At 42.7% G+C, this 21,836-nt stretch overlaps 2 protein-coding genes across 2 annotated transcripts in view; both read right to left on the bottom strand.

The window, feature by feature from the left end:
* The window catches only part of LOC138615940 (ras and Rab interactor 2-like), a 459,963-nt gene that overhangs the window by 403,417 nt on the left and 34,710 nt on the right, over positions 1 to 21,836 (bottom strand). The gene's annotated exons all lie outside the window — the stretch shown is intronic.
* thada (THADA armadillo repeat containing) overlaps positions 1 to 21,836 on the bottom strand; it is a 111,899-nt gene that overhangs the window by 24,404 nt on the left and 65,659 nt on the right. Inside the window, exons 30-32 of the mRNA XM_069689818.1 lie at positions 14,154 to 14,257; positions 11,912 to 11,994; positions 1,679 to 2,058 (exon numbers count right to left, since the gene is read on the bottom strand). Of these exons, the coding sequence (XP_069545919.1) occupies positions 1,679 to 2,058; positions 11,912 to 11,994; positions 14,154 to 14,257 (567 nt within the window). The remainder of the gene's footprint in view (positions 1 to 1,678; positions 2,059 to 11,911; positions 11,995 to 14,153; positions 14,258 to 21,836) is intronic.

Consider the following 21,836-nt stretch of genomic DNA (forward strand, 5'->3'; position numbering starts at 1 on the left):
AATTACAGTTGTCATTCAAAATGTTGGTTATAATAAAGGGATTACATCTGAATATATTGTTTTCAGGAAAATAAAATTAATTCTGCTGCTTTACGTCTTTTCGCCTTCTGTCCACGTCTGTACAGGCTCCGTTCATTTGACTTAGCCCTGTTGATAGTTATATTATCACTCAGCATGAAGTCGACTTGAATGTGGATTTGGTTTGAGAACATTTTTCCTTCACTGTGATCGACAGATTGTGATTTGTTTTGGTGGTTGTGCTTTAAAATCAAAACATTCACATCTTAATTCAAGTTCCAATGAAGAAGTTTTAATAAACGTTTGAGAGTAATCAGTATCGATTTCTGTTGGGAGGTTTGAACTGATGAGTTTACATCTATTTTTTAAGAACTCTTGAGTTTTATTTTCCAGTTTAAAACATTTGTTAGAAAACTAATCAAACGTAACGATTTAAATCACTTTGATAAAGTAACTAAAATATTTTAGTTGTTGCATTTTAAACAGGGTAACTATTAATCTGTAACCTGTTACATTTGAAAAGTAACCTTCCAAATCATATCACTATATAAAGATATGTTAAAGGGTCAGTATGTCACACACTTCTTTCAATATCAATGTAAACCTTTTCAAATTAAAGCTGAGACTTTAGTATCTGATATTTCATTTCAAATGAAATACGCTGATGATACATTTTTCAGGTGCAATTAACTGGTCTGGACTGTCTACATCTTATATAAGAAGACAGCTTAGTTTCCTTCTGACTCTGGAAGCGTCACTGGACAGAAAAGTCCTTGGCCTACACTTTTTCCCAGAATTCCTCAGTGGAGTCCAGGGCGAGCTATGGCAACAGGCCTGTTGGGTTGGCGTGTCCTTGGCGCAAGGGAGGCTCCACTTAACGGTGCCGACACATTAAACATTAACGGCTGGCCTGTAAAGCAGAGCCTGGCGAAGAATGCACAACCAAACACACATATACTTCCAAAAAAGAAAGAAAGAAAAGGAAGCTAAAACACATCTCATATAAAACACACAGCAGTCTGGAGAAACACAGCAGAGAGGCAGCAGCGCCGAGTCGTGTTTACGACACGAGGACCAGAGCAGGTCTGTTGGTAGCCTGTCTTCGCTTTATGAACGTGCTGAAATACGACCTTCTGTACCCAAACAGGAAATAGGCTTCGTTTTCCTGTCCAGAACCTGTTTGGAGTAGAAGCCTACCCACCTCCTCAGGAGTATGTGGAAGTGAGAGCGGGGAGTCATTTCGCTGCCAGTACGCTCAGCGTTTCCCCCTGCGACCGATTAGTGTCTCACGCAAGCCTCGGCGAGAGGGATTCTGACATTTAATCAATTTGCAGCAAATGTCACTGTGGTTCAGTGAAACTGTGTCAAAGAGGAAAAACATACTTCTTGGAAGGAGTTCCCCCATTATGTGATGACAGGGCTTTAAGAGCCTCACACAGGGATCAACAGGGGATTATGTGCTGCTCACACACACACACACACACACACACACACACACACACACACACACACACACACACACACACGCACGCACGCACGCGCGCACACACATCTATAAAACAACCAGACACATATAAAGGCTCTCAAAACAACACACAACAAACAAACACACTTCCTACAATGCTTTAGTGTAAATGTGTGTGTGTGTGTGTGGTCTCACCTTGGCCAGACACTGGGGGTGTGTTTCATGAAGAGCCAGGCTGGTCAAGTTCGACAGGGTGGTCTCATCCAACCACTGAGGCCTCCCCCTCTTCTTTTCTTCCTCCTCTTCCTCCTCCAGCCTCCTCAGGACCCCCTCCACCGCCAGCTCCCTCACCTCGTACTGCGAACACCGCAGCAGACGCTCCAGGAGCTGGCTCGGCTGCCGGCGGTCCCATAGCTCAGGCAGCTCCACGCTGGTGCTGAGGGCCACCTGGGCCAAGCTGAGCAGGTACCGGGTGCCACCGGGCCCCAAGGCGGCCGAGGGAGGGTCACGGGCGACCAGTTCTGAGGCCATCAGGATGGACAGAGCGTTGCGACGGAGCGCGCTGACCTCTGAATCTGACAAACACATGAAGAGTTTTAATTAAAGCTGATTGCATCATACAGTGTCGTCCATGTAAGAACACGCCTTTAGAGTTTGTTTGATATTTTGTATTTTAGTTTTCTTAAAACGTTTGAACTCAAGCTTAAAGAATAATGTTAAGAAAGTGTGGAACAGTACATGAGGCTCCACCTGGTGACAGCTCTTCCTGAAAAATCTGACAATCGCAGTGCAACTCATGGAAGTCCCAAAATGTCCTACACAGAGCATGAGGCCAACATTTAGCTCAACGCAGATACAATTTTTTTAGTCACTGATTTGTGAACGAGAGGGACTTTTAAAATAGCAACACCGGACCTGACAGGTCAGATGAACCTTTCAATGCTGAAAAGGAGTCAGTATAGTAAATATAGTAAATCTGTTATTTCATTTTGAAACAGCAACCTTTTGTTGTTATTATTTAACCTTTCTGATGGTATTGCATGGTTACATCAGTGAATTTTGTTCTATGAATAAATATGCAGTGGAAAATTCTGTTTGTTCTATAGTGTTACATGATCTGATTGAGTTTGGAAACCTCTGTCTTAAAGACATTGCCGTGCATTAATGTCAGCCAGGTTCATCATGTTCTTCATTCATCTGATATCATACTGCACGGCTTTTGAAGTTTTGATTTTGCCTTCATTCTATGGGAATTTCACTCCTCCATTAAGTCCGAGGTGTAACGTTTCCTGACCACTTCCAACACATCTGAACTGAAAGCAGATTGTAGTTACATCACAGTTACACAGAGGCTATATCAAATTCAAAGACCCTGTTATAAATCACTTAATGATAAATCGTTTATTACTATTAAGTCAAGTAAAATTGCTATAATTAACCAATAAACACTGTGAATGAGCCGGTGGTCTCTCATTATGTTGACAAGGACTATATCTCGTCAATCCCACCTAAAGATGTATTTTCATTCATTTTTGTCTACTTGTTTTGCAACACTAAAAAGACAAAAACACTAATATCATTTCTGAACAATCTCTCCTCTTTTTAAGGTACTTTTTTTGTATACTGAATAACTATTTTAGAGAGATGATAAGAAGCAAGAGCAGCTGACATGTGACAAAAAAAGTTCATGGCTTAACACCAAACAGGGACGATGAGTCTGGCTCAGTTGGCAGCACGAACCCAAAGCTAACCCTTCATTTCTAAAGTTTTAGCTTCAAATGAAACTGCTTCTGAAAATCAATTTTCAATGTAATGGGTGAAGTTTGTTTGAAAACCCCCAAAAAACAGAATTTACAGACAGATGTAACTGATTCAGATCTAAAAAGGATTTAAATTCCAAACTCTGCAGTGTTCAATGAAGATGAATCAAGTTTGAGCTTCTTGTTATGAAAGCTATCTTTAAAATCATCAGGAGTTTATTTAGATATTCCCATTGGTTGGACTTCAGTAGATGAATCCAGTTCAACGTCTCTGCAAGCCACGATGCACGTGCACGCACGCGCGCGCGCGCGCGCACACACACACACACACACACACACACACACACACACACACACACACACACACACACACACACACACACACACACCTTTGTGAAGCAAACAGATGCAGACAACAGAGCAGACTGAAGAAGCCAGTGTCTTCTGTTCCTTTCTATTTTGACTTTTATAGGAAAGGCTGCGTCAGTGTCTGTTTGGAAATGCCCATGGCCGTGCCAACCCAGCCACCTGTGAGCATCCACCCTAGGGGAGTGATGGACACACAAATAAACACACACATGCGCCGCACGCACACGCGCACTTCCTGTGAAATACAAGTATAATCCAGTAGCAGAGCGGCTACAGAGAAACCCAACGCCATTCTAAAGCTGTGCTCCTCCCTACAGTACTGCTCCAAGACTCCACACAGAACCCGCTTTGACAGCCAACTCAATTAGTTTGCGCACGCATGCACGCACGCACACACACAGAAAGCTTATGAAACCTGGTGCAACTCAATCTGGCCCTGCAGTGCCACTCAAAACATGGCCTGACAAAAGAGCGGGAAATGCCGCATTCCTCCAGAGATGGACCGGGTTACCGTAGAGACAGGGCCAGGTTACTATGGAACCTGATCCTCAAAGGGGGTCCCGGGCCAAATAAGCATAGCCTAATGGTTATAATGGGGGGTAAAGGCACAGTAATGACACCGATGATGAAGGGGGAAAGAGAGGAGGATGACTGACGAAGAGAGGGAGCGTATCAAAGAGAAAACAGCTGTCTGTCATGGTGAAGAGAGTGAGTGAGTGAGTGAGTGAGTGTGTGTGTGTGTGTGTGTGTGTGTGTGTGTGTGTGTGTGTGTGTGTGTGTGCGCGTGTGTCAGTCAAAGGATTGTAGAGACAGCATGTTGCCATTAGCTTGTCATATGCTGATACAGTCGACTGACGCTCTAGTCCTGATTCATACCCGACGCTTACAAAAACACTCACAATGAAGGGCACTGGATCAAGAAGTAAGGAAGCATAAACACACTTTCAACTGCCTCCAAATGCTCTCATCAGAGAAAGAAAGAGAAAGAATGAAATAATGAGAGAAAGAAAGAAAAGCTTAGAGCTGGAAAGAGCAAAGAAGAAAAAATAAAAAAACAGAATGAGGGAGGAAAGGATGGAGAGAGAAAGAGGAAAAACACCATTAGTCAGGATGCAAAGCTGCTTTTTATGACGCTATTTATTAAAGCGGAGCGGCGGAGGAGGGAGGAGCAGATGAGCTTTCCCTCAGCAAATGAAGGGCGTTCCTGTGAGGGCCGTTTCACTGTAAGTTTTCATGTCTCATCTTAAATAGCCATTGTTTACCCACAGCTGTGTTTATTTAAACCTCCATCGACAACACTCGTGTCTCTTCACGCTGCTCGTGTGCAAACCTGCAGTTGGACCGGATCCAGACTCCATTAAGTATTTGATTTTTTTTTCAGGATATTCTGGGATGGAGTTTGGCTCAGTGGAGTACAATACGAGTGGAATAGTGTGCTAATAAATGTAGTTGCACCCTCTGAATATGCACCCTGCTGCCACCAAGTCTGACAACCAGACCTCCTATAATGAAACAATACTCTGCGGAACGATCCCTGTGCTCCAATATCCATACGATTATACATATTATTTAGTATGCCAAAAAAAGATTTAGTATGTCCCAATAGTTAGTACGGTAGACGTAACGATGCCAAAAGTACCAGGATGTCCGATTTCATCTGGTCGTATTTTGCAGTATGCAGGCCCAGCATGCTACTCGAGCTGTTCTGACCCACAATCCTTTGCGCGGCGGAAGATACAACAACATTGACTAGCTAGATGATGGCGCTAATGCTCCGCCCACAAAAGATAGAAGGAGAAGAAGAGGGATTAAAAGGAAGCTTACTCGTTCCCAATCGCATCCTTTTTCTTTTTACTACAAACGTTGCAATTTGAACAATACGACAAATTGGGTCAAAGTTCAAGATGCATTTTCATGATGGAGTATACATACTACATGCAACAGTAGATACTATTTAGTATTTACCAGTTAGTAAATTGCCACTTAATTTTCTGTTGATTGACTAACTGATTAATTGACAAATTGTTCCAGCACTACTTTGGTTTATGGCATGTAAAACCATTTGTGATTATTACTAATTACAAAAAGGTGCTAGCATCGCTGTCGACTCCTGCAGGTGTCTGGAAGTAAAGTTACTGATTTGATTTGGAACTTGATATTAAACAAAGTTTAGATGTGTGTCTAGTCTCTAATGGGAATGCTATTTTAGAGAGGGTTAAAGAGGAAACTAATGAATGTTATTCAGTGTAGCTGCTAACCATCTCAGTTCTTTTCAGTACAAACTCCAAACCAGTCCTGCTCCCTTTCTGGAGTCAAACCACCAAAAATACAGAAGAATAAAGAGGATACATGCCATAGTAAAGCATACCATCTCCGAAGGTCTGTGGTTGTGCTGATTTCCCCCGTGTGTGTCTGTCATGTTTTTTAGCACATGAAACCTAAAACTTGAAAGAGACAGCCGTAACCTGGCGGTATTAGTGTTCCTGTGTCGACGCCCCAAATGAAAACAGAATGACTGCACTTTGGTTCTGATGCAGTCCAAAAGTTTTGGCAGACTGTGAAAACAACCAACAGAAAAATTACACGGGCAGAAAAATAAAAAAAAATATTCCCCCATAAAGCACTGCTTTGGAGGAGCAGATTCATATCGTCTGTGGGTGGGACTGTAAAGGAGCAGGAGAGGAGAACACAAGTGCTGCATGTGTGATGGCCTGTGTTACAGCAAAGGTCAAATATTTAAACTGGATGTAACCACGACATCTGGTGTAAATAAACCCCGGGCCGGCATTGCAGTTGGTGGTTTAAGAGAAGATGGGTACCGAACGCGAGTGTGGACGGAGGGCAGAGGGTCAGTCCTTACACCACCACCATTTAGACAGTGTTCATTTAAAGACGTGTCGCTGGAACATTAGATGGAGATGTGCGAGTGTGATATGCAGTGAATGAAGCTCGACTACGAAAACCAAAGGAGAATGCGCTGCCCAGAGCCCACTAAACGCTGGCAGTAAAGATGTCGAGCGAGAACTTTGGCAGGGCGCTTGCACGTGCTCTCACACGCAAGCACACAGCTGGATTTCACATCAGTTTTCACCGTCATTACCCAAACTGTGAAAAACAAACCCCAGACGCTACGTGTGTGTGTGTGTCTGACAAGTGTGAGAGAGCTGACCTCCCCTTTGTGTTACAGTTTGCTGGGTTCGTCCTTCTAATTAGCCTAAAAACTCGACATACAGTATGTACGAGGGGCGATTAAATGGATCGTGGCACCGAGATGTGCATCGAGCAGGGGGCAGCTTTAACTTGTGTTAACGAAAGTAAGTTACGTCGCTTCTGTGTGTGTGTGTGTGTGTGTTGTTGCCCTTAAAATTTGATAAAAAAAAAAAAAAAAAAAAGGCAAGCCAGAAAAGGATGAATGTCTCAACGACACATTTTAATAGTTGACTTAGAAAGCTCTTTGTTGCCAAGTTCCATCTTATCTTAAGGAGTTGAAAGTTCCATATTGATCTAATAAAGCACTTTGCTCTCAGGATGCTGGCTTGATTGTGGTTCTTAAGAGTCCAAAAGTAGAACTGGAGGCAGAACCTTTGGCTTTTCTAGGGCCCTCTCCTGTGGAACCAGCTCCCAGTTTGGGTTCAGTAAGCAGATACGCTCTCTACTTTTAAGGTTAAGGTTAAATCTTTCCCTTTTGATAAAGCTTATAGTTATGGAACGCCATGGCTTACCGAGCTGTCAAAGATGCACATCAATCCCGTGTACTAGTTACTGGAAGCCTAATAATGGCAACACGTTTTTTTTTGTGTGTGTGTAAAGACAGATTAAAGTTCAAGGATGGGTTTGGATTTTACTCAAGTCTATCTTAATGCAACACTTACATGCCACACATGCACAGTGTGAGTGTTCAGGAAAACTCTAATGATTCCTGTTCATACTGATTGGGAGGAAATGAACAACATTGTAAGAAATGGACAAAATCCACAGGCTTCAGCTGCTGATTGAAATGAATGGGGTGAATTTTTCGAAGTTACTGTCTTATTTGTACAAACTCCCCTTCATGTTTAACCAGACTTTTACAGAGTGTCATGTTTGGGTGGTTCCATTCACTGGACACAAATACAATAAACCTACAGTACACATACAGCTACTAGGTTGAAGAAACACATTTGACTTTTTTTGGGCTCAGGCTTGTTAGCTCAAAGCTGCCGTCTGGAGTTTTCTTGTAAACAAAATGTATATGTATATTTACATTCAGAGTTTCTGACCAAAACACTGATTGTCTCCTGGACGATTGACAGTATTGTTAATACATTTCCAGAGCGGATTTTTAAATAGTTTAAATTCTGCCTTCTTTGCTAGCTTACATACCGTCTTACAGTCTTCTTCACTAAGTAGCAACCCTCCCATTAGTTTGTGAGCTGACATTTTGAAGCCCGGTGTATGGCCTTTAGGCTGTTGCCATCTTGTTTTTTTTTGGCGACAGGAGTGACCATGTTTGTAGGAGCTGGTGTTGGATCCGACTGGGAACCCAATGACACGCTGCCCCGCCCACCTATTAGGGCAACCTGAACGCACCGAAACCATGTCAGGCAAACTCCCAAACATACCTCACTTACAGGCCTGATATCTACTTCATCATGTAATAAATCCAAGATAATTTAAGATAAACAAAGAGACTTGCACTTCCTCTGGGAGAAACAGGTAGCTCACACAGCAAAAGAAATGATCACTCAATCTGACGATGTTCTGTCCAGTGAAATCACTGTGAAGCCCTCAGCCTGGTTCTAACGTATCGCTGAGGGGAACAAATCACCGCTCTAAGTCCTCCATTTCTCTGCTATCAGGCTACTGAACGCTGACAATGGTCACTCTGAGTAACAGAATAAATTCCTTCAACTTGGTTACTTGTATGGAGTATAACTTAATTTCATCGATAATTATAACTTATTGTATCTGCTTCTGCTTGTTTCCTCGTAGCAACTTTCATATACTAATATGTTGATCTGTTGCCTCTGACATGGCCGAAACTACTTTGTCTGTGAGTCTTTGAAATTGCGTGTCTATACTTGGTAAGCTACAAAAGTATTGCCTCTCTTTGGATCCATAAACTTTGTTGAATTATGTTCAGAAGAACCACCGAAAACGGTGATCAGAAGGAGTGAACAACACCGTAATGAATTGTTAGAAAATGTGTTGACTTCGTATTTAATGAGAGAAGTTGACACTTTTTGAATGGGGGTCTATTGGAGCGAAAGGTGTTTTGGAACCCCTAGTGGCTCTCAGTGGTATTGGACGTTAAGGTAGTTCTGCATTAAGCTTCACTTTTCAGACCCCGTGTCTATTTGTTATATACAGCCTATGTTCTTTGCTTTTTTGGGGGCAATTGCTGTGTTTAATGCCACCTATTGATATTCAGCAGAACAGCATGAACTCATTGACAGGAATTAGTATTGTGCACGAATCCTCTTACACAACATACAAACAAAACAGGGACCCAATAGTAAAAACATTGGATTACATCCATCCATAATTCGGTCAATGTACATACAGTATAGCATGACTCCTGTAAAGAGATCAGGTTGAGGAAAAGCAAACATGTCCTGTAATGAACTACCACGTATGACCCAAAAGAGTAAATAAAAATATACTACGCTGCTGAAAAGTACAAAATATTGAATTATTCTGTGAGAGTGACCCATGATAGATCCGATGTAAAACTTCTCTTTACAGAACAGATGTACTTCTTACAATTTACCAGAAGACAGAGAGTTGAGGTGGCTTTAGGCTCTCAGTCAGAGGAACAGAGACCGTTTTAACATCGTATTTTACCATCATCATCTGCTAGCACACTAATGGAAAGACATTAAATTCCAGCAAACTCACTAACACTTTAAAGCTTTTTTTGGTGTGTTTTCCTTCTCCGCTTGTGTCAGTCTTCCTTTTCCCACTTTCCTCTCGCTCCAAACTTTTCAGCTTATTTTACTGGCATAGCTGGAAAGCAAAGAAACAGAAGACTGGCAGAGGTAGAGATGAAGCAATGGACGAAGGGGGCTTTTTTTTTTTTTTTTTTTTTTTTTTAATGAGTCTGCATGGATCAAAGGGTTGGAGCAGAGAAATATGTGCGCGCACACACAAATATACACATACATGCACAAAGACCTGTGTTCAGAGCCGAGAGGATTTGGCTGGTAAATGCAAAGTTCCTACTTAACGCAGGGTGCCAGTTAAAAAGGAAAAAAACCACAAAAAAAAACAGAAGTAATATTGAAAAAGAGGATTGTTCACCTCCTTTGCCCGCTGGTGCCAGGGACTCTTAAGAGCCTGCTGCTTTCATATGAACTTCCACAACCTGTGGCTTTTCAAGTCTGCGTCTGATTCGTCGGAGAAGTGCAATTACACAACAGGAAAAGGGCGAGGGATTAGCAGTGAGGGGCAGAAGAAAGGAGGACTAAAAAGACAGAGGAAAGCAGGGCTCAAACACCAGCAGGGAGACGGGGACAGATGAAGCCAGAGACAGACTTATGATAATAATAGAGGCATTAGAGGTGTGTAAGCTGAAGGGCGTTTATTTCGTTATGCAAGGAGCGGAGCCAAGACGGGCCAAGCCGGGTCCTCAAACTACACGCTTGTTTGGAGAAATCCTCGGTATTTCCACTGTCAAGACAGACATGTGTTCAGCACATGGCCAACCGAAAACACAAGCAAGCACCCCCCCCCACACACACACACACACACACACACACACACACACACACACACACACACACACACACACACACACACACACCCTCTTTCCTCTCTGTACAGCACTCCCCCATAAACTGGGTCAGATGCACAATCCCACCATCTGTCAGAGATCTCTCGCCTTCGGTTTCACATTCCTTCGCCGCGGAGACCCACACAGGTCTGCACACATGTGCACGCAACCGCGCGCGCGCGCGCGCGCACACACACACACACACACACACACACACACACACACACACACACACACACACACACACACACACACACACAGCGCACGCGCGCGGGAGAGGGGAGGGGGGGCTTCACTGAACTATCTGATACACGACGCTGACTTCTGTCAACAATAAGTCTAAATGGAGAGCGCAGCAGCTCAGCCTCGACAGCAAACATTGCGGGGTTGTCTGTTCAGACGTGGAAGGACTCAAAGTCAAACTCACAGCAGATGGAGGGAACACAGTTGCTCCTCTGAGCTGATAAACTGCCCGCCAACTGTCTGACATCAGCAAAATGGTAAATGGTCTGTACTTGTATAGCGCTTTATCACCTTTTGGTCTCAAAGCGCCTTAACATGGTTTCCCATTCACACACTAATGAGACAGATCACCATGCAAGGTGCTGCCATCAGGAGCACATTCACACACCGATGGTACACCATCAGGAGCAACTTAGGGTTCAGTGTCTTACTCAGGGACACTTAGGCATGTGGACAGGAGGAGCTGGGGACCGAACCACCAGCCTTCCGATTGGTGTGCAACCCACTCTACGGTCTGAGCCACAGCCTCCCCACAGAAGACCAAGACTCAAACGAGAACATTTTAAAACCAGTAAAACTCAAATGTTCTTCACTTCATGAGGCCTGAATATACAGTAAAACTTCAAAACATAATTAAAGTTATTATAAAGTATTAGATACATGCTTAATATCTTTAATGGCATAGGCCAAGCGTGATAAAATCTGTGACCTAGGCCTGCACACACCAGCGTGTGCCCTTACATGTGTTAATACATCTGTTGACATTATTCTGAGTGTAATAGTTATTTGTAGCTATTAACTGACAAAATATTCAATTTATCCTGTCTATTCCTAGTTTGATAGTTCCTATGCAGCTTGCTTTGACATTAAATAGCCCTGCTGAAGACTTTCTGAAGCATCTCGAGGGTCTTCGTTGCCGATTTGACCGATTGATTTTGAGTTTAAAACAAAATTCAACGTGTTTTCTCTGTTTAAGTTTCAGGGCGTGGAGAAATCGCAAATGCTCCCACTGGTACAGTGGTAACAAAACGTGTGTAACTCAGGTACTGATGTTGATCAGGAGACATAACTTGGAATATTTACTGACTAAAGTTATATCTTCCCTCCTGCTCTGTGTGCATCAATTTTTGATTGCACCTTATACACAGTATGCAAGATCCACTCATAACCATGGTAACGCATGTGTGTGTCACCGCGTGGCTGCTGGGAGAGTACAGGAGTGGTGTTTGTGTCGTGCTCTGCATATTTTTTCAGCTCTTCATTAAAACACCAGCGAAAAGTAGCGATCCGTGAGGAGCGGCTCACCTTCCAGGAGGCCGATCTTCGGCCCACACAGACTCAGCAGCACATCCAGAAAGGCTCCTCTGGTCACCACACAGCTGTTCTGTCTGAGAACACAGAGAGACAAACATCCTCGTCTTTGATCGAGCACAGAGAAGTGGTTAGAATCAGTTTCTCAGAGGCAGAAGCTTTTGAGCGTGTTTGGAAAAAAACAAAGTTTGCACTCGAGAACATTTCGTAATGAAGGATCTCTTTTATTTCGGAGCCTGCTTAAATGTTTTTTAAATTATTTATTGATTTTGGGAGATAACACTGCAGCCTGCAGTCACTGATCATCTGTTTTCCATTAAGATTGCAGATGTAGATTTTCTTCAGAGACAGACTCATGTCTCACCACAAACTGCTGAATTAGGTCACTGGACATTTGTACCTCCATGAATTTACCGGTTGTGAGGATCTTCATGATCTGTGGTCTCCAGGGATGATGTCACTTTCCCTTGGCAAAAGGAACATGAAAGGTCAGATTTGACCTTATAAACAAAAGTTAGACAAACTCATGTTATCTCAAGTTACACTTATTGTCTTTTTTCTGAAGCTTTTAGCCATACGTTTCATGTTTTGTGTCTTCTGTTTGTTTCTCTTGTGGTCAGTCAGCTCATCAGTGAAACAACTCACCCTTTCAGTCAGTTCATGTGGCCATGATTGGCTGACACAAGAGAGTAGTGTAAGTGTAATGACAGAAACACAAAAGATACTGTTGTTCCTGGGTCAACAGCTCGCGGGACAACGCGCTGAATGGGGACAGCGATGTGTGTTTTTATTTGCGGTGAAACCTTGAAGCCAAAAATGTGCGAGCATCATATGAGAAGCCCGCAGCTGTGTGCTCACCGGATTGGAGTAATTCACAAACTGTTTACACATAAACAATGAGAGGCTTCAAAACAGGAAGTACTTTTATATACTTCCTCTTTATTCATAAAAACACTCAATAACTGATTGACTGAGGTGTCTGTGACTCTTTAGTCACAAGGTGGAATCATTAACGATATCATCTGTCAATGTTGACATAAATATGGTATATGAGCCTTTAGGTTTGTGTGTGAAGGAGTATGTGTGGGCACTGCCAAGTGTGTGTGTGTGTGTTCGTTTAATGTGTGTGTTCAATCAAGAGTATGACCACAGCGCTGTGAAAGCCCACAAGTGTGTGTGTGTGAGAGAACAAGGGAGACAGTGTGCGAACTTGACGTCATGTTTTCATCACTCGGATATTAATAACACGCACACCGATGCTCAGCACACTTCACACACACAATACACGTGTGGCTTCACTGAGAACAGATCAGGGCAGGGGTGAGTCCCGTGAAGCGGGCCGAGTGTATTTATGTGTCTGAATGTGAGGTAACATTGTAAAACCGTCTGTAATAGGTTGAATCATTGGATCAGAATCCAAACATCACACTGGAGGCGATCTAATAGGTTGGTGCTGCGCCTGATATGCCACCCCGAAGCCAAAGTCAACTGCAGTGAGCTACGAGAGCGTTCCCAGTCATCGTTACAGTGCTGACACCCTGCTGGAGCCAGAGAAAGTCCAAAATGACACAACACAGAATCGGTGCGAGGCCAAAACCCAACACTGACTCAGACCAGAAGAACAATGCATTCCGTCCTTTTTGGAAGGCGGTCGCTTCAAATTAGTGGTGTTCTGGACAAGCGAGGAGGTTTTCTTTTTCCAAAAACAGAGATCCTCTGACCTGTGATGTCCTCAGATCCGGGCGCCAGGCTCCGCGGTGCTGCGTGATCAAACGGACGGATGGTGGGCTGTGCTCTGTTGAGCAAGAATTCACCTCGTCATCTTAATAAAGGCTCATCAGTGTAGCCAAGCGGAGCTAGCGAGGCTAGCGTTGCTAACCCATCGACCCTGTGTTATCTGCTGCGGGCCGGCGCACAGGGGGAGACTGGAGACTTCGGCCTGACCTCAGCCGATGGGGGTGGAGGGGTAAGCTGTGCCCCAACTCGAGGCCTGGATCTTTGGTGAGGGGGCCAGAGGTAAAGGGAAGGGAAGGGAAGGGAAAGGGGGTTGGGGGGTCTGCAGACGGGTCAGCGAGCGGTCTCTTTGAAATGGAAGCCCGGGCAGGACATGAAGCGGACACAGCCAGGGAGGGGATGTACGGTGAGACAAGGAGCTATTCTTCTGCCGAGGGAGTTGGAGGAGAGGGATGGATGCTTATCTCTGTGTGCATGTGTGTGTGTGTGTGTCTAGAATTACCGAGAGGCGAGCCACATGCACCGACGGAGGGCTTCGCCAATGCCACTTCCTGCTGGCAGGGGTCTGTGGGAGTCAGTCTGGTAGGAGCGCAGCAGAAACAGCACCTGCAGACACAGACAGACACAGAGATACACACACACACACACACGCTTGAATTCATACACACAGGGTCGTCCTTTATATTTAAATATATGTGCACATTTATACACGAGCCGGGTCAAAAGAGAAGTGGAACTGAAATACTTAAACTACACCTTACGTTAACAGTCTTTCAAAAGGGGGTAGTGTTGTTTGTTGAACGACCAGAGCACACCTGTGATGAGCGCACGCACGGTTAGGTTGTGGCTTGTTTTAGGGGCTCTGTAACCACCGTTGTGACACGTTTACACACAATAGTCCAGGGCGTCTCCAATTTGTTACTGTTAACATAAAAGAAGCTTATTCAGCTGGTTTGGGTGGAGCTCAGCGATTTGAATAAACGTTACAGTGTCTGAGAGCTAAATGAGTAGCTAAGACATGAATTAATTCACTCTCATTTTGTCAAAGTAGCTCTCAGAGGAAAAAAGTCTGGAGATCCCTGCAATAATCAATAATGTATATTTCCATCACTTTAATTGAACAAAATCAACAATATAATCCTGCTATTATCAACGGTTGTTCTGAATGATACATTTTAAGTGTTATTGTTCAACTTCATTCCCATTATGTTCCTTTGCAGGAACATAATGGGAATGTGTCACAATAAAAGCTTTGTTAAGAAATAAAAGGTTTCCGTGTCTTGAAATGTTAGAGGTCTTTTGAATTTGAAATACACACAGGAAGTGTTGAGTTTGTATTAACGCGTTATGCAGCAACTTTAACGGGGCAAACGGTAGCGGATCAAAAAGAGGCTTCAAGTTATTGTCAAGAATCAATTAATCCACCTTAAATGTCACCATGACAACTTTGAACTTTTTATTGTTTTTATTGGCTCTTGCAGGACATAGGCTGCATATAGAGATGATTGGACATTGTATTTCTTCACTTGGAGAAATAAAATTGGACTACATGTCCTATGTCCACCTAAGTCCACTGACATGCAGGTAAAGTAAATCAGAAACTAAGTCAGCTGTAGGTGTTTGTGTCTCCTGTTTAAATGTTTCCATCTTGTGATAGACTGACAATTATCAGCGACGTACCCAACAGATTCTGGGAAAGCTTTCAACATCCAACATTTGACCCTGAACAGGATGCCTATATTAAGTACAAGACTACATCGATACTGTGATGAAAATGTGTTTATAACGTCTGGCTCGGGTTTGCTTCATTTAACCACTTGAACACATTGTATTCAATAGAGTCGGAGTCAACTGAATATAGTTTCATAATGATGAATCCGATTTGTATTATCAAGGAGCCAACAGGGCGCTCAATATAAATTAGTCCCTTAAGAAAGTTAGGTAGAATCCTCAATTTTGATGTATTTATTTCTACAATCTTGAGGCTGAAGCATCATTTGAACATCCCGCCTGCTAGAGAACCTCTTGACCTCTGACCTCTGGATAGGAATCAAAGAGGAAGATTCCCACTAAAGATATTTCTTTTCACTGTGGCTGATGTGACAGTGAGAGAATGAGCCAGCAGTTTGCAGCAGGTGGATGGGTGGTTGGGAGTGTTCAGAGGCCAGGACACAGGCTGGCTGGCTGGCTGGCTGGCTGGGGTGTGTATTCTGGGCCTTGGTAAGTATACTCTTTAAGCTTGGGGCCACAGCCACAGACCAGTAGGAAGCCATTCATTACGCAGCGCAGGGACGGCAACGTGGGGAAAAACCAGGCCGACCACGTAGCACCAAGCCTGGCCACTGAGTCCTGGCCTGCCCCATCGCTTCTTCTGCAGTCTACACGCCCAGGCAACACCCACTGGCTCAGGAAAAACAGCCTCCACACCCCCGAGTTCTTCCTTCTTCCTCTCGCTGTCACTCTCCAAGGGCTTTTCCACCTCGAGGAGCCAGCGTTGGAGCCGATTCCCAAACCAAATATTGAACATTTCCAAGTTCCACTGTCAAGAAACTGGTTCTGGAGGATCAGTCACACTTGAAGCACTCTGCAAATATTCGTTGAGCTTGTTGTTTACTTCCTGGAATACCATGAGGCTGACGAACTGACAAACACTGTCTTCAGTTTCAGTGTTTGCTCCAACTGGTTTTGGCAGAGTCACAGGTTAAGGCTCACCTGTGCAAATTTACACGTGACCAACTGAAACGATGATCTCTTGGTGCAGCTTGTGCTGGACAAAGGAGTAGTAAATAATTCCAGCAAAGTCCCATCACCCTGTTTGTTCACTTCAATGGTATCATGCTTCATTAATCTTGTTTACCTACCGGCGACATCATATTTATTTTGGGCCGGTTCTGTTGGACACTTAAACCAGATGGTGACGGTCTAACCACAAAAACCTGCTGCCAAACATGACATAATGTCAAAGACAGAGTCAGATCACCTTACAAAAACTAAAATACATAAGATACAATACAACAGATTTAGATTATTACTATGGAGGAGGTCAATCATCCAATCGGGTCCGATTGAGGAAATATAGAAGTTAGACTTGTCTTAGTTGTATATTTATGTGTTGAAACTTTATCAATCAATATTCTTGATAGCTGTTGGTATGTATGAGTTCAGTGCTTTTACATCCAGTTATGAAACCAGCCGACTCATCCGGACACACACTGCCGGCTCATTAAAAGGTTGCTCGAGAGTCACCGCTGGTGGCAGCACTGAGTCCAGAGTCCTCGATCCCTCCCACAGCTACACCTCATCCACCGGGTGGGGAAGTCCCTTCATGGGAGGCTCAACCGGCTCAATCCAGCCCAGCGTGGAGAAAACCGAAATATTTATAGAAAAAGCTGCCTCCCTGTTCCTCCTCCCAAAGACAGAGTACAGAACTACACCCCGTGTGGGAGGAGATGCTGGGACTGGATCAAGCTCAAACATGGGAGACGATAAGACAGCAGCACCGAGACCTGCTGCAGCCTTACTTCATCAAATTTCTGATTTTTTTTTCCTTGATTACAACTACGAGGCACCATGCCTCAATCAGTCCTGAAATAACTACTTTTACAAATCGATGAACATTTTAATTTTACTCGTGGTAAAAAAAAAAAGGTAGTTTTATTGCCCAAATTTCATATAAACATTTACAAAAATGAAACACTGTATTCAAACATAAACCTTTGAGATCATATTTTGACTATAATTGACAATTTTTGAATTTTAAGAATTTTCCTAAAGAAAAATAAAAAAAACCATGTAATTAAAATCAAACACCCATCATGTTGTGTTGAAGACATTTAAAGGCCCTGATCTTAGCACCTGTTGTTGTTGTTGTTGTTATTGAATGCTTTTGGTCAATTATATGGCACTTTTTCCACCCCCTGTATCTTAAAAAAAAAAATACAATTACTTACAGGCACCCATACAATTTATTTTATTTCTTGTTCATTTTCACTTTACACCTATTATCTAATATCTAGATATTAAGCTGCTAATTGCACCACAAGCTAACGCTAACTTTGGCAGGTTGTGTTCAGTGGGTTTATGGTGAAAATGGCCGCCTGGTGGTTCTGGAGATGAGGCTGATGAGAGCAGTGAGACGGAACAGAAACAGTAAAGTTGTGGAGCGTAAAACCAAAACAATGAGCTGAAAAACATTCAAAAGAAAAGTAGAGGACAGACAGACTGCAGGGCTGGGTGATGATTCTCAGCAGGATCTTTACTACAAGTGACATTTTTCACGAGACACATTCATTTAAATCAATATTGATTAATGCAGCTTGAACTTTTTCGATATTTCCTGGCCTCGTAGCGCAATCAAATCCGCCTCTCGATCTTTGGGTTTTAATCTTATAGAGCAAAAGATTTGCTGTGTTAAATATGAAAAAAATCAAAACCCTATTTAGACGCCTTGTTTTCTAGAGAGGCGTTTAAGTACTCGTGCGTGTTTTTTTTTTTTTTTCGTGTGCGAGTGTGTGTTGCAACAAGCCTTACTCCACTTTTGGGCCTGGTAAAAATAGTGGTGGTGGATGTGAGGTCCCTTCAGACTCTGTTATCAGCCTGCCCTGCCGTCCCTCCCACTGCCGCAACCACAGACTGACCACATGCTGTAGCGAGCACACACACACACACACACACACACACACACACACACACACACACACACACACACACACACACACACACACACACACACACACACACACACACACACACACCAAGTACAAGTGCAAATAATTGCACAGCAATCCATGGCTCGGTCCAGTAAAACATGCGCACAAAGGAACATATAAATCGGCATTCACATAAAAGCAGATAGAGGGGAAGGCAAAGTGTGGACGCGCCCAATTAGACAAAAAGAGATCCCAATAAAGACGTGCTAAATATAAAAATAAAATAAACATTCTCTTGCTCTATACAGCTGAACTGCACAAACAAAGCTTCCATACGCACCCGAGACACCTTGTCATACTTTCTCACATTTGCACACTGGCGTGACAATAGTCATTTTGTGGTGTTAACTACAATTTTGTCAAAACTTACAACAGTGCAGCCTAACTAGCCTCCAGGGAGCTCTTTGTTATTTCCATTATGTCCAGAGAAGGGGATGTATTTTGGCAATGGCAGCATAGGGTGTGTGTGTGTGTGTGTGTGTGTGTGTGTGTGTGTGTGTGTGTGTGTGTGTGTGTGTGTGTGTGTGTGTGTGTGTGTGTGTGTGTGTGTGTGTGTGTGTGTGTGTGTGGGGAAGGGTGACATTCAGCAGCCCCTTGTCATCACTCCTGCTTGTGTGTCTTAGAGCAGTAAAATGTGACCTACCTCAACAACGGCACTAAAACACAGGAGTCAGTTCACTTTCACTTTGTTCATGTGAACATTTAAACTGAAGTCACATGATGACTGAGTCTTTGTGCTCTCATGCTGTCGTTCCTTCATACTGTATCTGTTACACCTGTCAGAATATTGGTTTGAAGGAAGTGCTGAAAAAAACACATTCTTAATCTCCTGAAAGAGATTCTACACAGATAAATGTTCCTCATGATGACGAAGCTGACATTTTAAACATGTTTGAGATTGAAGCTGCATTTATTAAAGTTGTTCAGAAAATAAACTTCCAGCAGGCCTAAAACCAGTGGAAATTTGGATTTAAAGTGTTTTTTTTTTTGTTTTTGTTTAACTCACAATATACTTCTGACTCTATTACTTTTTATTACCGAGAGGAAACATTTGCAAATGGTGACAAAAAGGCAGCTAATATTCAGATTTTCTGCATCTGAAAATCTACTAAATCTAATCATGAAAGTTGATTCTCGAAAAACCATTTGACAAAATAAACTAAACTCAAAGTCAACATTGGTTTTCTCCAGAACTTTTAATCAAACCAGAACTAACTCAGTCCATTACATGAACAAGTACGGAACTTATCAACATGCTAACATGTTTGCAACAAAGAGCAAAACTTGTTGTGAAAAAGTTGTGAATCCACTGACTACGAGCTAAGAGTGTTAAGATCAGGGTCTTAAACTGGGGGTCTTTGATTTGAGTTTTCAAAAAATAGTAGGCAGCCTGTGAAATCTGATGTGCATAAATATTGCGTAAAAGTAGTATTTTGAAATTCATATCTTAGATTACATCTATCACAAAGAAGTGAATGGCTAAACTACTACTGTGGTAGAATATGGTAGGGGGCCACATTAAGGTTTGTGAGCCATGTGGAACTCTGTTTACACGGTAAAGAAGAGTCTTAAGTACAGTGGTTAAACCTAAAGTGTTACTGTTGATCTTTGACCACAACCACAATGCAATGCAGACTTCTTTATGTATGGTACAAATTTGTTGATGGGTCACGACTGACCTACATTATACGTGCCAAATTCATTATTCCATCAGTCACCCAGAAATCAACCAGAACTGAAATGGCAACAATTTTAATATCTGATTAGTCACATTTTTAAAGCATAAAAGCCCAAAATTCTCTGCTCAGAGGTTCATATCATGAATATGAATATTTGCCACTTCATAGTTTTCTACGTTCCTAAACTCAAAATCTGACTGTTTGAGACGGTCAGAGAAAATGTTAAATTGGTGGTCATTTTTCATGATTGTTTGACATTTTTCTTCATGGCGCAATCAACTATTAAACACCATGATTTTCAAACAATGAAGATATTTGTTGGTTGCAGGAATACAGGTCTGCCATGATGGAATAATATGATTTTTTTTTTTATAGTTTTCTGTGAGTTAATTACAACACAAATGGAAATAAAGAAGCACTTTGATCAGCAACAACAAGTTCAAAATAAACTAAAATAATTCCAGACTTAAAAGTAGATTTTAAACAGCATCCTTCTTTCAGAACCAGTACCACAAGTTGGAAACCAAATCTGAGTTAATGTTCTACTTCAGAGCTAGAAATTTCTAACATATCTGGTTACTCAAAGTATTTAGACAGGATTAGAATAAAAGAGCTTTTGGGGGAGTTGCTCACTTTGCCTGGTTGGTAAAGACTTGATGTTGCCCAACGATCATGTAATATCTGACAGCAGACTCAAACACCTGGGATTCCCTGTTCAACAGACACTTCTTATGGCGTATTGAAAGCAGGCTGGCCGGCTACTCAGACCCACAAATTCTTTCAGTGGTTCAGCCCAGAGGGTTTCTCAGAAAGTCAGACCACTGGCTGAAGGCAGCAGTCAGCCGGCCAAGAAAAAATGATCTGAAGACAGCGGGGAAGAATGCATTTAGCAAAGCAACATCAACACCGCTGGTGCCAGAGAAAAGGAGCCAATGATACTCCTAATTCGAGAGCCTCTTCAGTCCCACTCTCATTTATCCTCTGTTTTGGAAATACACAAAGGATTACATCCGTGGAGTTGGCCCTCCTCGGACCACCACAGGCCGCATGCTCTAATACGTCTGGCCCGTACCAGGCGCTGCGGGCCGGGGCTCTTGCTGGCTCGTGTCAAGTGCGGAGTCGGGTGTCGGGTTGGGTTAGTGACGGTCCGTCCGATGAGCTTGTTAAGCTCGTTTCAGATTGTATCAACAGAGGTTTGATTCCAGTGGTTTTTAAAGATGTTTTACCAGAGAGAGAAGGGTCTGACTCGGGCCATCCAGAGGACAGCAACCACCTCGAGCTCCACCGAGAAGACACAGGCCGACCAAATCTAATTCTGAAGTTTTTACTTTCCTGATTAAGTTACTTTAATATCTTTTTCTAAACCCAATCTTAAATTGAGAATCCACCGTACAGAAGGTGTCAAGGAATTTTTCCACCCTGGAAAAACACCTGAAGATCTCAGTGAAAGCATTTCAAGAGCTAAAATTTCAGTGGAACCGCAGCAATCAGTACATCTACCGGTCCAAAAATCATAAATTTGATTTAGTTTAGTTTATTAGGTTTATTTGTAACAGGGATCATATTCAAAATACAATAATCTTACAAAGAGAAGAAATGTTTTGTTCCAGATTTAGCTACTAGCTAATTTCAATCTGTGCATATTATCACTGTTAATTTGAATTTTAAGGAAATCTGACACATAAACATTTACTGCAGACCAGGGGTCTCCAGCCTTTTTTCCTCTGAAAGCTACTTTGACAAAAATGAAAGTGCCCAAGAGCTCCTCATGAGCTTTTATGTGAACAAAAACTAATT

The sequence above is a fragment of the Brachyistius frenatus genome, unplaced genomic scaffold, assembly GCF_029030835.1.
Source record: "Brachyistius frenatus isolate BFR_SWC_R1_liver_20210118 unplaced genomic scaffold, ASM2903083v1 Contig_8, whole genome shotgun sequence".
Lineage (NCBI taxonomy): Eukaryota > Metazoa > Chordata > Actinopteri > Embiotocidae > Brachyistius > Brachyistius frenatus.